This window comes from Cydia pomonella, chromosome 19 (assembly GCF_033807575.1).
Source record: "Cydia pomonella isolate Wapato2018A chromosome 19, ilCydPomo1, whole genome shotgun sequence".
Lineage (NCBI taxonomy): Eukaryota > Metazoa > Arthropoda > Insecta > Lepidoptera > Tortricidae > Cydia > Cydia pomonella.
In genome coordinates, this window is record NC_084721.1 from 684,960 (window position 1) to 701,729 (window position 16,770).

The following is a 16,770-nucleotide window of genomic DNA, read 5'->3' on the forward strand; positions in this document are numbered from 1 at the left end:
CTCGTTGGTTGGTGAAAACGTCTCGTTTGTGTTTCACCAGGGCAGAAAAGTTTGTTTACCTCTCGTGCCTTGAAACCCTTGCAACGCTTAAGATTCAACATTTTTAATCTCTCGCTACGCTTGTGGTCATTTGCGGCGTTACTAAACAGATTCACCAGTTCCGTGTTAAAATAATAAATAAATATTATAGGACATTATTACACAAATTGACTAAGTCCCACAGTAATAAGCTCATTAAGGCTTGTGTTGTGGGTACTAGACAATTATAAATATTTATAAATACTTAAGTACATATACATAAGGTCGATATTTAAACGATAGATACAATAACAGCTTCGACAGGAAATTAAGCAAGCAAGCGAGGAATTAAGCAAACGCGGATCGGTCCGCGCGATCTTGCCAACTATGACATAAACCCTAGAGGTTTTCAATAGTGGCTTATTGTGTTAAACCCTGTTTCAAAAAATTCATAGTGAATAAATACACAAAAAAAAAAACAGAAAACACCGATGACAGGAATAAATATCTGTGTTCATCACACAAATAAATGCCCTTACCAGGATTTGAACCTGGGACCATCGGCTTCATAGGCAGGGTCACTACCCACTAGGCCAGACCGGTCGCCATAAAAGAATGAGAGAGTTGCAAGGATTGTAACGTCAGAAGAGATTGTACCTCTAACTCCTACTTACTTCACCTAATAAAAAGTATTTTGTATTTTGAAAATAGAAAATAGGTCCCAAAAACTATTTGAAATAAAATACAAAATAGTTTTCTTTAAAAGGTATTTAAATACAAAATACAAAATAGGTATTTTGCATTTTGTATTTGCATTTTAAATACAAGTATTTCAAATAAGTCACATCTCTGCCTATATGACCCTAAGGAAAGCGCCTTCATGCCTACTCGTATAACATTTTTTTATACAATCAAACACATTTGAATAAGTAGTCGATAAAGCGGTCAAACACCGATAGATTATTAATATGTTGTAACATGACATCACTATTTTTGATCTCACATAGACAATTTACGCACAAACTTGCATTTCATTTTTGGTCGCACTTTTGAAGTTTGACAGTCGTTCTTGATATCCTATTTCTATGTATCCGGATCCGAAAAATTGTCGGATATTGCAAACCCTAGCTGCGCGCTGCGCTATCTCCCCGCCCCGCGCGCCCCGCGCCGTGTGCGGCAACCACCTTCGCTTGCAGTTCGTTGCGATTAATTCTATTTACTTTTTGACAAACTTCCGGTAAAAAATATCTATTTTTTATTTAGTGCAAATGGAGTGTCTTTAGATAAGTACCATTTTTAAAATTTTCACGTCTCTCTTAATTTCCCCCGAAGCACAATGTACAAAATAATTAAAAATACATGTTCCATAATTTGCCCAGGCGTGCAAAGTTAACTGAATGTTTATAATGCTTTAAAAAGCTTAACTTGAGATTGCACCAACCGACTGACTTATCCTCGAGCCGCAATCGAAAAAAAAATTTTTTTTAGGGTATCATACATTGCACATCTTTTTAATTAAGATATACTATGCACCAAGGTGTTCTCTATACACTACTTAGCTTGAACCCAATAGCTTTTAATTTACTCCAAAATTACAGCACTTTATAGTTTATACCTAAAATTTAACGGTCTTCCGTACATAATAGAAACGGTGCAACTCGGGGGAAATAATCTAGTTGCGCCATCTAACGAATCCAAAAAAAGCACGACTACACGACTTACTTCCATACTTTTCGTTAACTTGACTATACTATTGGTCAATAGGAACCGGTAATGATTCTCAGTTTCGACCGATTGCCAGTACTGAGAATGAGAATGAGAAGAATGAGAATCATTAGCGGTTGTCAATTAATAACGTCATGTTAATACTTTTTTTGGCTTGTTTTTGACCACCTCCTTCTGATATCCCCCCCCCCCCCCCACACACACACACACACCGAAAAATACCGCTAAATGCATGTTTTTTTACACTTTTAGGCTTGGCCCAATTTAAAAAAAAATACACGTAACATTCCGTGATGATTTTTGCAGACCCCCTCCTCCCTTACTTAGTATGACGTGACTAATGGACAGCCCCTTAGTTACATACTTGTTTCATTGGAACAACTATGTGATTTGGCGCCAGTTTATTTATTTATAGTAGCTTATTATTATGACAAGCTTTTATTAACTTGCAATGTACATTATATACTCGTAGTACCTATGTATGTACGAGTCAAATCTTGCAAGACAAATTTGACCCACTTTCCGGTTTCCGATGAAGCTGAAAACATACATATGTAAGGCGGGTGACAATGCAATATTATGGTACCATCGAGCTGATCTGATGATGGAGACAGGAGGTGGCCATAGGAAGTCTGTGATAAAACAACGCAACCTAATTGTGTTTGGGGTTTTTAGAATTGGCTCGATAAGTATTAGTTGCCTGTAGAGACAAAAGTACAGTCAGCGATAAAAGCCTGTAACAAAAAACAAATCTTTGCCAAAAACTTGTTACTCTTATAAAGAATACAAATTTACTAATGTAGTAGGGGAACGGAGAATGGAATTGCCGCTAAATCTTTGCGAGTATCACTGCGGATTGCTTTCGGCACGAACTGACTGCGGCGCCCAAAACCTAATTACACTAAAAGCCACGAGCGCTGAAAAATGTGCAGCGACTGTCAGTACCTAGTACCTACATCTCATATTGAAAATTACAAAATATCGCACAACTGGCCTAGCACGTGGCCTTGACCTAAAAATAACAAAGCTTCGTCGTGACACCGTGACATAGACAAGAAGACTTTTTCTCGAGGTAATTATATCATCCAATCATAAATAAATCTTATTAGCAGTAACGTAGAGTCGATTTAAATCTGCAACGGTAGGAAAAACTAGAAGTGCTCGAGCATCGACAGTCGCAACGTGACGCGGAGTTGACATGTGGCGTTAGAAATTAATGTGTTTTTCAGTTAAAGCGCGGACGTGACGTTTTTGAAACGTCCGTGGATTTCCAAACGATTTCACTTTCCTCTCGATATAAATGTAGCTGTTGGTACAAATATAACAAATACTTTAAAACTAAAGTTGTTAGGCGTGTTCCCGAAAGTAAAGCACACTTTCTCAAATAAATCTAATTTCTGGTTAACAACTTCAGCAAAAATACTCTCTCCTTAAGTCATTTTAACTAGGAGCAAAATAGTAGTAATTAAGATATCCCAGTTATCAACAACACTCTCCATTTATTTGTTCTCATTTACCCAAAAAGGAAAGGAAAACCTAAATTTATATTATCCATATTTTTGTAAAAACCCGAAAATTCTTTCAATCCGGCTTGTTTAGAATTGTAAATCATAGACATTCGATAAAATTGGATTTTCTATTTGCAAAACCCGACATTAACCTACTTTATTACGCCTGAAATGAGTTTAATAATCCCTCTTGCCCGTTTTGTTTGTCTATCGCGCCATCAACAAGATTTATACATTTTACACACAAAGCCAATTTATCGGATAGATAGGAACAATAACGCTAAGTGGTCGTTCACGCGAAGTTCTATAGCACCACGTTTATAATTGGATAATAGTTGGTAATCTCTGTACTGTAACCTTGGACGACCTGCATGTTTCTGTCATTATTGAACAAGCTCTTTGCCTCAACCTACCAATATACGAAAAATATTTAGATCCGTAACAACTATTCGTAATCAGAGGTCTTTCTTGTAATGGTTATAATGAATATCAACTAAGCTCAGCCGGCATAATGCATGTGACACGCCGCACCTGCCCGTGCACCTCTTCCACACACCAACACAACTGGGATGGGTTATACACCTCACGACCCAACATTTGCCCCAACATTGTCACGATGTGGCCATACTAAATCATATTTGTACAAATATTGGAATTTGACCAATTTTGTACCAGATTCTAATATAGTTTTTTGGCCCACTGTACTAGTTTGCAATTGGACTAATACCAAGTGTTAATGACCGCGTTTCAAGCAAAAATGTGCTCTGAAATTATCGGTGGCAGGTTGTATTATGGCTTGGTGGCGAGCAAGGTCAAGGAGTTGCTCAAGCGACCGGTCCGCTGCGACTCGTTGCATAATCTTCCGAAGACGCCTATACCCGTTATTTGTTATTTCCCGTCTTTTAAGAGTAGCAGGAAAGTTGAACGATTATACAAACCAGTGCTATGCGCGATTTCAGAGATAATCTGTAGGAAGAAGACGTGGATGTATTCTAATCGCAAACTAGTCTACCTCTGAGGTAATCCGGTGTAGTGGTGTAGCTCTCACCTTTATATTAAACGACTATACGTAATCAGAGCGGCTTTGTAGTGGTTCCTCTGAGCGTTCAACTCATCTTCTAAAAGCAGATTAGAAAGCTTTTGCATTAACGGCCAGATCCCACCTAAACGTGATTTGACGTTATGATAAATGATCACGCGTGGCTGCCATTTACAGGCCTTTATAAATGTTTCGAGATTCCCGTCTACCCTTTATCTATCTTCCCATCAAGTATAACGATGGCGGAAACGGGTACATGAATATTCATATAAAACGTTTTAAAACTGTTGGGAAAGTACAGAGACAAGTAACACCAATTGATATTTTTAAGGACTGAACTAAAAATTTAAAGCAACATATAATAAGAAGATAAGACAGGTATGATATCTGTATTTTAAAAGATTTTGCAATAACAAAGATACTGTGTATTCTTGGACGGTATTTGTTCCGCACTAAACTTAGAAATCGACTTTTTACTGTGACAAGTTCCTTTTATTTATTTCTAACAACAACCAACATCATCTTTGTGGTACAGAAATCCAGGTCGTTCCGCGCTTTATAAGCCCCTCTTCAAACTTTCTTTGTCTAAAATCCGGAAATAAACAAGGGTTGGAAAGCCCTCTCAAGAATCTGATAATAAGGCAAAAAAAAACATCATCTACAGAAGAAGTTCCGGTATCTAGTATCTACATAAGAATTCCACGCGTGAATCAAATAACGAAATAACAAATGGCAGCAGTCTATTTCGATTCCACGCGACTCTGTCCTTCTCACACAAAGAGGTGTGAGAGAGATGAGAGTAAAGTTTTACAACCCTGGAGGATCCTGAGAAGTATAACCCTCTTTCCACAATAGGACTAAGCTAACAAGGAAATCCAAGTCGCTTCCGATCTTTAGTTGATGGAGGCCGCGTGCGAGCTCCGAACCGATCAATAGCACCATTTATGAAAATATGAATGACAAATGTGCCGCAATCTGCTAAAGAATCGGGGAGCCGCCTAAATATTTATGGCCTTTTATAACGCAAAATTACCACGAAACGCGCAACGAATACACTTTCCACACAATACAGAACGTCCTTTGTCTCTGTATCAGATAGGGTTTATGTTAATCTAGATTAATTCCATGGTTTAGAACGTAACGTATGACCATCTATTATTTATCCCCGTTGCCGGATGCTTATCTCATCTATTCGGATTTGAGCCATTTCGAGTGGAGTGTAAGCAAGGTAACATTCAGTTAAATAGACAAGTCATTTACATTCTCGAAAACTTACAAGTCTTACAACAATTTAAGTAATTCCTCCTTCAGTATCATCATTAGCTTATAAATCTACAAAACCTGTGCTCTGAGGGCTAAGGACTGGTGTGAGACAGAAGCTAATACCGCCTTAAGATTGATTTTGTAGTTTGTACTTAATAATGGTCATTCGCAATGTTTTTCTTTTCACAACATACGTAACACAGTAACGCAGCGTACACTGCGTGATTTGTGTAAGGAATTAACGCGCTCCGCTGAAATTGTTGTGTCAGAGTTTAGTTTGGGTTTCCAAATCATTTGCCCCTTTGTTGCTTTAGCTCCGAAGTTCGCGGGTCTATTGAGAAGGGAGAGCAATTATGCTAAATATTTGAAATAAGAGTATTAAGATGTCGGAAAGCTTGTCTATTTTAAGTTTAATCAGTAATCGCTCATCTGACACCAAGAAATTTTGAACTGCTATGATACTAGACCGAGATCAACGATTCTATCTATTTGGGTCACACGCAGAATTAGGTTCTAATTTGTCTATCCTGCTTCTGAGAGTTCCATTTGTTACGTTGTACGTGGGAGTTGGTAGACGAATTTATCATTTAAAAGCTACAATCAAAAACTACAACCTAAAATATATTTGCAAATAGCTCAACCTCAAAGTCGTTTTTTAGTCTGAAGAGTTGCATATAACATGAACATAGCCCCCTCAAAGGGATAAGCTCGCCTTTGTACTTCTTACTAATTGTATGTTACTTTTAATATGTATTTTTGGACAATAAAGAGTTTACTACTACTACATGACATGACCTATTTAGTCGCCCTCATATAGATATCAACTCTTTACCCAATATGCATATAAAGTATGTATATCGAACATAGTTCAGTATCATTTAAACGATTTCAGTCACGTGATGTTTCATGTGTTTTGTACGCTACAATAAACATTATCATAGTAAATAGGTGAGCTCACATCAACCATACCTCATGAACAATGTTATCCACAGGTACGACGGAAAGGGCGTGCCTGATCACCGGCTCCGTCGAGGGCATCATGGTGGTGCTGGACTTTATCATGGAGAAGATCAAGGAGAAACCCGAGCTGGTCAAGCCCTTCCCCGAGGGAGTAGACACCAAGATGCCCCAGGATAGAGATAAACAGGTAAAGACCTTTTCACATACAACATAAAGACTGTTTTCGTATCTCGTCATGGTTTTCCTGGTTCAAGAATTCGGGAAGGGCGTTGACACCAAAAGGAATAAGCAGATAAAAGCAACGTTATCTCGAAATTAATGAAGACTGCTTTCGATTGCGAGCATATAAAAAATCGCGAATGAAAAGGGAATAAGTACGGAGATTAAATATGTCTCCCGGTTGAGTGCGGAACGCAATAACGATTAAGGTGTATTGAATTTAGATATCGTTGTCTGAGACAAGGATTCTTAATTGCAGATTATATGTACTTTGAGATATTGAGGATATTATTTTGCATATATTTCAAACTCGTCCGTATATGGAGCTGCGTAATTATGTTAAGTCCCGAGGCCTACACAGGTTACGTGTGCAGAATAAATTAACAAGCTCGGCATAGTCACCTTTGTGTACATTATACGGCATGTATCAAAAGTCTCTAGGTACTCATTTCCTTTATACGTGAAGGTCGTTCAGTTGATGTTTTTTGAAAAGTACGAATTGTATAGTTTTACGGACGACACTCTAATACGGATACAGATTCGATTAATTAATTCCATACTAATTGGACCTGCATTGTAAACTCTCAGTGTCCTAAGAGTTTCTACTGTCATTCTTTCCATCAATTCTTATCGGAAATCTAGAATTTATTTTTATATTTGTAGGACTGGAATGAATCCTGATACCGTATCTTAGTCTTTAACAAACCAATTCGGTATATGCCGCAAAGCGCAACTTGCGCCATAAAAGAAAATATTCACAGAATATGTGTATGGGTTGGCCAACTGCTGTTAGCGTATAGCTTTAGTTTGTATTTTGTCCAGCTTTAGTTTGTATTTCCCGGACATATTGTAGAATTATACGCGGCTGTAAAGAAATGGCGCCGTATTTAGGGGACTATCCCCATTCCGTACCATTGAGTCCGCCGGTAAGTGGGTCGGCGGCACAGACATATATCTGAATTGATGCCGTATAGGTCACAGCTTGTATGAAAATTAAGCGCAAGCCTGGAGCTGGACGTTCTATAAAATTTTAAAAAAATAGAAAATTTAAGATAGCAAGACGTTTCTAAACTATTCAAATAAGACGAATAACAAGACAAACAGGAAAAGCCATTCGAATGGAGTTATAAAATAACCGACGTCAGAAGTCAAGAACAGTGAAAAGTCTCGTGTACAGAATTTCCATTGCTTTTGACTATAATCACGGGATTTGATAACATACAAATCTGTGGAATATGCGTGTTTTCATATTCATCACGCGCGCTGGGAAATAAGGCATTGGTCGCTAGTTGACGATGACCCCATGAGCCCGACGCAGTGGCGTCAACTGGAGAGTGGAGACCGAGTCCTCAGTGCATTTGCGTGATCTAGCTGCATCTTTGGCTGGTCGGGTCCATCCCGCCTAACGATCGGCATGCCTGTCCGCCCCCCGGGATTACTGGTAGATTTATATCCTTTGCCGACGCATTAACGCCACCAATACCTACTGGATAGATACGTGAAGCTGCGACTAAACTGCCTCAAACTGTCACTGCAAATGGCGAAGTGGAGCGTGGAGATCAATAAGGGTGCAATCACACAGATCACTTAAAGCGATCGCTGAATCAAGTTGAGGTTTCCATTAGTTTCCAGGCACCATAAAATATTACCGACGAAAATCAGCGAAATCGCACGAACTATCTTATTGTTGGGAGGCCTTTACGGCTATAATTTACCTATTGGGATCTTTTGTGCAATTCCCCCTCACTGCAATGTCAGCATCTAACCTACACACATTCATAAGTTTCATCTAAAGTCCCGGATAGACGTGCGAGTAAGTTCGCGAACTTACAGCTCGACGACCTTTTTCGCTCGTGTGTGAGCCTAAGTACGCGTACTTTACAAGCGAAAAAAGTCGTCGAGCCATAAGTTCGCGAACTTACTCGCCCGTCTATCAGCCACTTTAGTTTTCGTTAGGATTTTTTTCGAATTTCTTATATTCCTGACAAAGAAGTTGTAATTTTTTACGCTAAATTACGTACAATCTAGTACAGAAGTTTATGTATTCATGTATTTATTTATTTATTTATACAAGTAATTTCAAACAACTATAAACGATAAATTTAACTTTTTAATTAGCAGTACACGAGCCAATTACAGGCATTCACAGTAAGACATATGGACTTAGAGATAGATAGATTTATACGTACCTTTTTCGACTGAAACCCACGTCGATGCAAAAACTTTTTAAACCCCATTTCTTCATAGGATATCTCGGCCTCGTCGCGTCGTTTCTTGTCATCTCACTGTAGAAAATGCTGATCTAATAATATTATATTAAATGTTAAGTTCACATCGCTCGCGATAACGTCGTCTACTCGGTTCTCGTTATCACTCTAAACGAGATTTTCCATAAAAATGGACTCTTCTTCATTGCTTTTGAGTGTACTCTGCAGACAGTTGTCTAAGATGAAACAACATCCCTGGATTCGTTACATGCCGATGACGACCGGCATAGTAATGCGGGGCTGATGGAATCTAAATAAAACCTATTTGTAGGCCCGCGGGAGCCCGCGACTTACTCGTAAACCGACGGAAGCCTAAAATTGCTTATTAGGGTTCTATTGTTATAACGATTGAGACGAGTCCCACCTGTAAGCTAACTTTGCTGACTTGAAGAGAACATAGTGAGTGAGTGTCATTATATAAGTACGTCATATTTTCATAGCAATTTTACCATGGCATAGCCACACTTGATGTTGTAAATGGCAGAATTAGCTTGGTACGACTTTAGGGCCAAATCATTCACTGGTCAAGACCGGGATACGTGGAAAGGGAGGAACGAGGCCTTTGCCCAGCAGTGGAACACTCTAGGCTCTTCTCGTATTGTGAATAGTGAGAAGCATATTACAACCGTTCATAACGTTAACCTTATTGCAGGCAAGCTGGCAGACTGTTCAAATTTATTTGTCCAAATTTTTGTCAAAAGAGCAAAAGCGTCAGCACTGTGTGGATAATTATGAACACACCCTTCGCTTAACAACATTTGCTACTCACGTAATACCTCTACCTAATGGAAGCTTAATAAAACCTATTTGTAGGCCTGCGGGACTTGTGAGTAAGTAAGCCGATGTCGACCAAATTGGTTTTTTAGGGTTTCATTGTAAATCGAAGTGCGGAATCCTATTACGATTAGGCGCTTTAGCGGACGCTCCGTACATCACTAATAGGATAGGTTGATTTAGGAGCCAACCGGTCCCAAGTTCCTGTTTAATGGCATAAAGTTTGTGAGGGTACTATAACAGCAACACTCTTAACTGAACTGTGGACCTTAATTCCTTGCAATAAGATTTGCGAAAGTTAACAAGTTTGGCTGACGTTCATACAAAAGTGGGACCATGCGTAACATGTATTGGAGCATCGTTAATTCTCTAAGGTCCCCTTTTTTACACGGAACAACATGAATTGTGAACTCTGTTGATCTTGATGTATCTCCAGAATAGACTTATTATTATTACTCCTATTAGGCCTGTTGATTTAACTACAAAACTGGGCCCAATTAGTACACTAATTAGACTAATTAAAACCTCTAATGTATAATTTCGTCGTTAACTTAATTTCTAAGCAGAGGCATTAAGTAGCAAATTACACGCCTAGGGCGCTAAAATAAAGAATGCTTAGTTCACGGGAGTGCGATAAACATGCGACCTCAAGCTTTTCTTTATTGCCAGCCCGCTGTGTACACTACACTTACACTATTTCATGCCACCTTGCTGACATCTTGTGTTTTCTGCATACGTAGCATTTCTCTCGAGCATGCATGCTAAAAAGCGAGAGACTCCGGCAAAGGATTTTTCTACAAAATTGCTGGCATAGACTGCCAGAGTTACGTGTCTGCGCTGCGCCTCACATACACAATACAGAATTTTTGGCGTGAGTGAATTTAAGATAAGTTTTCATACTTTTAATATGAACTTTGTTTTCGGGAAACTTTATATACCTACCTTAGCAACAGGGGTTGCCTCGTACTAGTAAACGGTCTTGTTGGCGCTAGCCTATTTACATCACACCACGGTTGGCAATGGCAACTGATTTTCCAGCAGGTTACGCCTCACACACATCATACAGAATTTATGGCGTGAGTGGATTTAAGATAAGTTTTCATACTTTTACTATGAACTTTGTTTTCGGGAAACTTTATATACCTACCTTAGCAACAGGGGTTGCCTCGTACTAGTAAACGGTCTTGTTGGCGCTAGCCTATTTACATCACACCACGGTTGGCAATGGCAATTGATTTTCCAGCAGGGTGACAAACTATTACGTTATGCATACAAATTATCAGCCTGATTGGAACACAGAATATAAATGTGGAGTTTAATTATCCCTACCGATTTTAGTCTGGATGATATTATGAGTAGCATTCGATATCGTGACAGTATACATATTTCATAATGTCAATTGTACCAATTACGCCCGACAAACACCTAGTGGTAGTTGTAAAAATAAAATGATAATTGCCCTGGCTGCGTTCTCATTGCCTGCGCGACGAGTTCTCGAGTCAACCAATGTAATGTGATCGCGAGATCCGTACCAATTAAAAATATGCTTTAAAGCATATTTTAATAAGAACATAAGAAATTTGCATTATTGCATATTCAAGTGATATAGTGAGGCAGATAACGAAATTTAGATTTTAGATGTTCCCGCAAGGACCTCGGGGATCTCCAAATGTTTTAACCGGAGAACAACAACCTTTATGTAAATTCGTGGGAACTTAAACTGGCCACTTGCCAGTTATGGATTTCGCTGTCAACGGTCGAGCCTTCTGCTCTCTCGCTCGATTTCTGCTCTGTAATTTGGTTCTGTCGTCTCATGTATTACCTAAACTTAAGCGTTTTCTGAATAAATTTCTTCTATTCTATTCTATTCTATACCCCTGATTTAGTCTTGTGGTACTTACAAGTTTGGGTACTAAGAGCTGCTACTGTGTTTCTACTGCATTCGCTGCATAGCTAGGACGTGCTGCTATTAGGCTTTTGCCTGAGAAACCCGGGTAGACTGCTCAGACTGTCTGCGCTCCTGCAGGGCAGGCCTGGATCTGGAAACCTGTTATTTCCAGTAATGCTTGAGCATCACAAGTATGACAACAGCTTGCAGTGTTGGTAGATTGAGTTGACAGAGCAATTGTAACAGATAATCGGAGAGCACTTATATGCTGGTTCCCCTGAGCCTTCGACTCGCGTGTTACGCCGCGAATGGAACGACACGATTGGTGTTATCAGACATGCGCGATAACACATTGATTTTCGAATCTGCCCCCAACGCTGATCGGTTAAAGCTGAAATTCATTTGGACACTGGATTGAAATAGGGGCGTTCAGGCGTATCATTGTTACACGAATGCTGTTTGGATTGATAAAAATGTTGAATGAAATTAACCGAATGCATCTGCACTGTGTAAATGTGTCATCATAATATTATAGAGTTTCATATTGCCGGCTTTGAAGCGTTAGTAAAAATAATTCACTAAGTAGGTGCATACTCCCAGTTCTAACCTACGGGGCACAGACTTGGTCTTTGACTAAAGCTCAGAAGTCCAAACTCGGAGTTTGCCAACGAGCCATGGAGCGTAGCATATTAGGTGTCAAATTGGTGGATCGAGTCCGGAACACCACGCTGCGCTCCAAGACACAAATCATCGATGTAGCTCGGAAAGCGGCCAAGCTAAAATGGGATTGGGCTGGTCACGTCTGCCGAATGCCAAATGAGTTGTGGGGCAAAGTCACTACAGAGTGGGAGCCCGAAAACTCGAATCGGGGATCTGGCAGACCTCACCGGCGATGGCGGGATGAACTGGACTCCTTCTTGAAGGAGTGGCCAGACATAGCACTGGACAGAGATCAGTGGAGAGATTGGGGGGAGGCCTTTGCCCAGCAGTGGGACACGACAGGCTCTAAATAAAAGTTGGTACCAGGATTCGAACACAGTTATGGTCAATTGAAAACTTTTAATAAACTACTATCTACTAGGTTGAGAAAAAATCTCTGCGATACTATTCATTCGTATTTCCTACTTAGTAGTAGTTATTCGTATATGCTAAGTGTGTGTTGGGTGTATTAAAAGCAATGATGTCGACTGAGCAAAAATGTAAACTTGGGCCCAGCTAGGCTGCTAGGCATAAGTAGACAATACCCAAACTGGAAAAATGGTCTATATCAAGAGTCAATTTGTGTTTTTATATATTTGGTATTTTTGTAATATGTAGGTAGCTAGGTAGGTATAACGTCTCCGGTACGGTATTTGTAGGTACCAAAGTTTTATTGAAAATCGTAATCCATCCAATTCTTAACAATCAGAAAAAAGAAAACAAATTAGAACCCAATTCTGCGAATGAGCCAACAACTTAAACAAAGAACGTTAAGTTACATTTCAGCCGGCCTATTTTAGTTGCGGCTTTTCTTCCATTCAAATCACCTTTCCCCAAGCGCTTTATTGTCTTAAATTGTAAATTCGCTCGGTCCCTGCAAATTAGTATCTTTCGGGAGAATTGGGGTAGGGGACGACACACAAAGCTTACCAGTAGGTGAAGTAATATAAATCAGACGCAGAATTAAATTTGATTTCCAGGAATAAGGGTCAAAGACTCAAAGTATACTATAGGAGCTGAGCTCTGACAAGTACGAACCGTCTCCGAATATTCGGCTTAACTTGCGGCGCGTTTGTTACAGAATACAATAGTTATCTCGCTTGCTTGCTGGTTTGCAGTTTTGCTTCAGAAGCGTATATCTGACGCTGACCTCAACCACCTACTATGCGCTTGTTGAAGGAGGCAGCTATCTACTTCAAAATACTGAAAACTCCCCAATCACTCAATATGGATAAGCTATCTTGCTCCATCTGGTATCTGCTTTCCGTTCTTTGCCGAACCCAAGCAGGACCGTGAGTTCTAGGCTAGTTTGTACAACAGTTGTTAGCCTGAGCTGAGCTTGAAGTATGTGAATACCTATCATCCCAGGATCGTTCGATTCGCTACCGCTTAGTACACGATTGTTATTCTGCGCATATGCCTGGATTATGAAGCCGTTCGACGGCGCTATATCGAATATTGATTAAAAACACGATGGCTTTTCCCGGCGTTTTAACGAAATTTCCTCTCACAACACTTTGCCATTTCGGTCTGTGTACCTGACGAAAATATTTTAAGGATACCTCCTACGCGTCTCTTGGACCGATGTTATTGTACCTATAGAACATCTCTAGGGATTCCAGTGACGTAGGTCGTCCGATAAAAAGAAAGTAATTTCCCGCTTCAAGATCTATTCATTCATTCATTGTTATTTCGAAATTATCGATGTTTTTTTGTGATTCCTGAATTAGCCGATGATATCTCAGGAACTTAGACAGGTACGTCTTTGAATCGGAAGCAGAACCATCTAAGATTGGACATGAATGATGACAATAGTTATATTCTCCAGAAAATAAAAAAAATGTGCACATCGTTTTGAACGTTTTTAGCTAACTGCAACGAATGCCGTAAGAGACATCATTTAATGTAAAGCTAAATATTTAAACATTTACCCATGTATACCCATGCTATGTTTTGTAGTCGACAGGGAAGCCCAAGATCTCTATTAGATTAGAACTGTAGACGTAATTTTGAAATCTGTAACACGTTATACGGTCTCCCTAGGGCTTGTCAATGAGGCAAATGCATATGTATGTCAGCCACTGGACTAGGAACGTGCTAATACAGCCAAGTGAATAAGTAATCGGCATTACAGTAGTACTGATTACGGCAAGCATGGTAATTTACACGTGCCAATTGACGCACCCTTAGCAGCTGATTGTGCATCGCATTACTATGTAGATTCCTTTGATCCTCGCTCTTCAGTTCAATATAACATGAAGCAGCTCATTAGTAAGCGCTGTCACACAAAGACGTACCTTAATACAGGATACAGGGCGAATACGACCTTATTATGCTGTGTGCATAGTCGTATGTCCAAAGGAGAAGCACGTATCTTACGAGTATGCCGTATTCCGTTGCGGCACTGTGGACGAGCAGGCTAGCGTACTTGAATAAAAACGCAATTTAAAGAGAGAAGTATGTCGCTTACGTCTTTATATGAATTGTTGATTGTGGGGCGTATTACGAGCGTTAATTGACATTAGCAGCGTCTGCGCCCAGACCTGTCACAGCTGAGAACAGGAAGACAGTAACGTGACTCTATACCAATAAAACGTGGGTTACGCTTAACTAACCAGTCGCAGTCCTAATAAATTTGCAGTAACTATAACAAACTAATTGTGCCTTTGATAGAACTTCAAATTTGAATGACTAACTGACTGCAGATTGAGACTTCAAACTGACTTTTGTATTTAATAATTTAATATTTTAGTAAATACGACATTTATGTAACGTATTTTCCATTGACATGCATGAACTGTGTCAATGCAAATAATTTTCACATGCCCTAAGACCGAACATATCAAGGTTCAATAATGTACACTTAATTATATCTAATGCACCATATGTTCTTGTGAATAAACTTTCATTCATTCATTCATTCATTCATATAATTTATTGATTTGCTCTCCTCGAGTACCTCAGTAAACATATATTGTCAACAGGCACACATAACAGGCGACAGTCTCGCAAATTGCAGGACATTTTCATGATAGATTGATACGAATATCCCTTCCCCGATATAAATGACGTGCCTCAAATTCGATAATATTGTTCGTAAAACAAGAGATTTCGCAGTGTCTACGTATCAGATTGCTCGATCACTTTAAGCGGCCAATATCGCTAGAACTATTTGAGGAATTTTGTATTTGCTGCTGGGAATTAGGATTTATAAGTATGAGCAGTAGCGTGCTATCAAACTTGTCCTTTACATAACTGATTTGGTTCATTGTTTGCATGGGCGCTTTGTCACTGGAGACTAAGTGGAGAATGATCGACACTGAACCATAATAAAGCGCAGTGTTTAAGACCCAATATACAATACCTAATATAGGGTTATGCGAAGCGAAATTATACTAGAAATACAAATCTTTTATTTAGCAGAATATATTTACAAAAAAGCTGACAGATAATTATCTTTACATACCTAAATAGTCCTTAAACGCAATTATCTGTCTCCCTAGAACTAGCCACAGCTAGTGTATCCTGTAGTGCCTGCATACTTGCATAGTTAATCATCTTCAAAGCCGAGAAAATTGATTTTAATAAGAGAGTTCAGCGAAACGGAGTATTAAGTCTGTTTTATAGAGACGAATCAAAAAATGTCTCCAGGAAATAAATAATGAATATAAAGCCTAAGTCGGCGTAAGAACTGCTGAGTGAATTGTGAAGTCAAATGCAAAAACGACTTGCTCTTTACATTAACACGCCGGCAAAAATGTACAAAAAAGTCAAAATACTGGTTAAATCGTATTTACTAATATTCACAAGTAGGCCACAGATGGAGCGCGAATGGTGGAATTTCATGCGAGATGAGAGATATGAGGATTGACGTTATTCCATCCAAAATCGTTAGAGGAAATCTCGGGTGTATGTTATTGGATGGATGTATTGTTAGAGGCGGCATCTGTAAACATAGCTGTAAGCGCTTTGATGGATTAGGCTGACTGACACTATTGATAGACTTGCTACGTTTGTTTGAAGTTAAGGTACTTGTTATAGTTACTTCTGTAACGAGATGAAAATCCTATTTACGAATACTGCGGGCCCTACCGCGAAACACGAAAATCGAATTATAACTCGCTCGGATATAAAATACATCTCTCGAATATGCAAGAGTGATAGAGAGGCAGATAATGTTTTTTTATTTTTTGTCCTTAAACTACGTCCAAAAGAGAGGTATGGGCAATGTGAATGTCATCTCGCCTTGTGTGGTAGGGCACAGCACAGCAGATGTCATTCCAGATCTAGAGCAGAGCCCAACTGGGGAAGTACCTCCACCTTACAGAAAACCGCAGCCAAATAACACTTGACCCTACTCATAGTGTTGTGTTCCTGCCGGGGAGTAAGGTTGCCAGAGCTCAACGAGGG

General features: G+C 39.4%; 1 protein-coding gene across 9 annotated transcripts in view; it reads left to right on the forward strand.

Annotated features, from left to right (window-relative positions):
- Window positions 1–16,770, forward strand: part of LOC133528129 (RNA-binding protein Pasilla) — a 74,053-nt gene that overhangs the window by 35,834 nt on the left and 21,449 nt on the right. For all 9 annotated transcript variants that reach the window (XM_061865365.1, XM_061865363.1, XM_061865366.1 and 6 more), the window contains one exon: window positions 6,546–6,700. In XM_061865365.1, coding sequence (XP_061721349.1) covers window positions 6,546–6,700 — 155 coding nt within the window. The remainder of the gene's footprint in view (window positions 1–6,545; window positions 6,701–16,770) is intronic.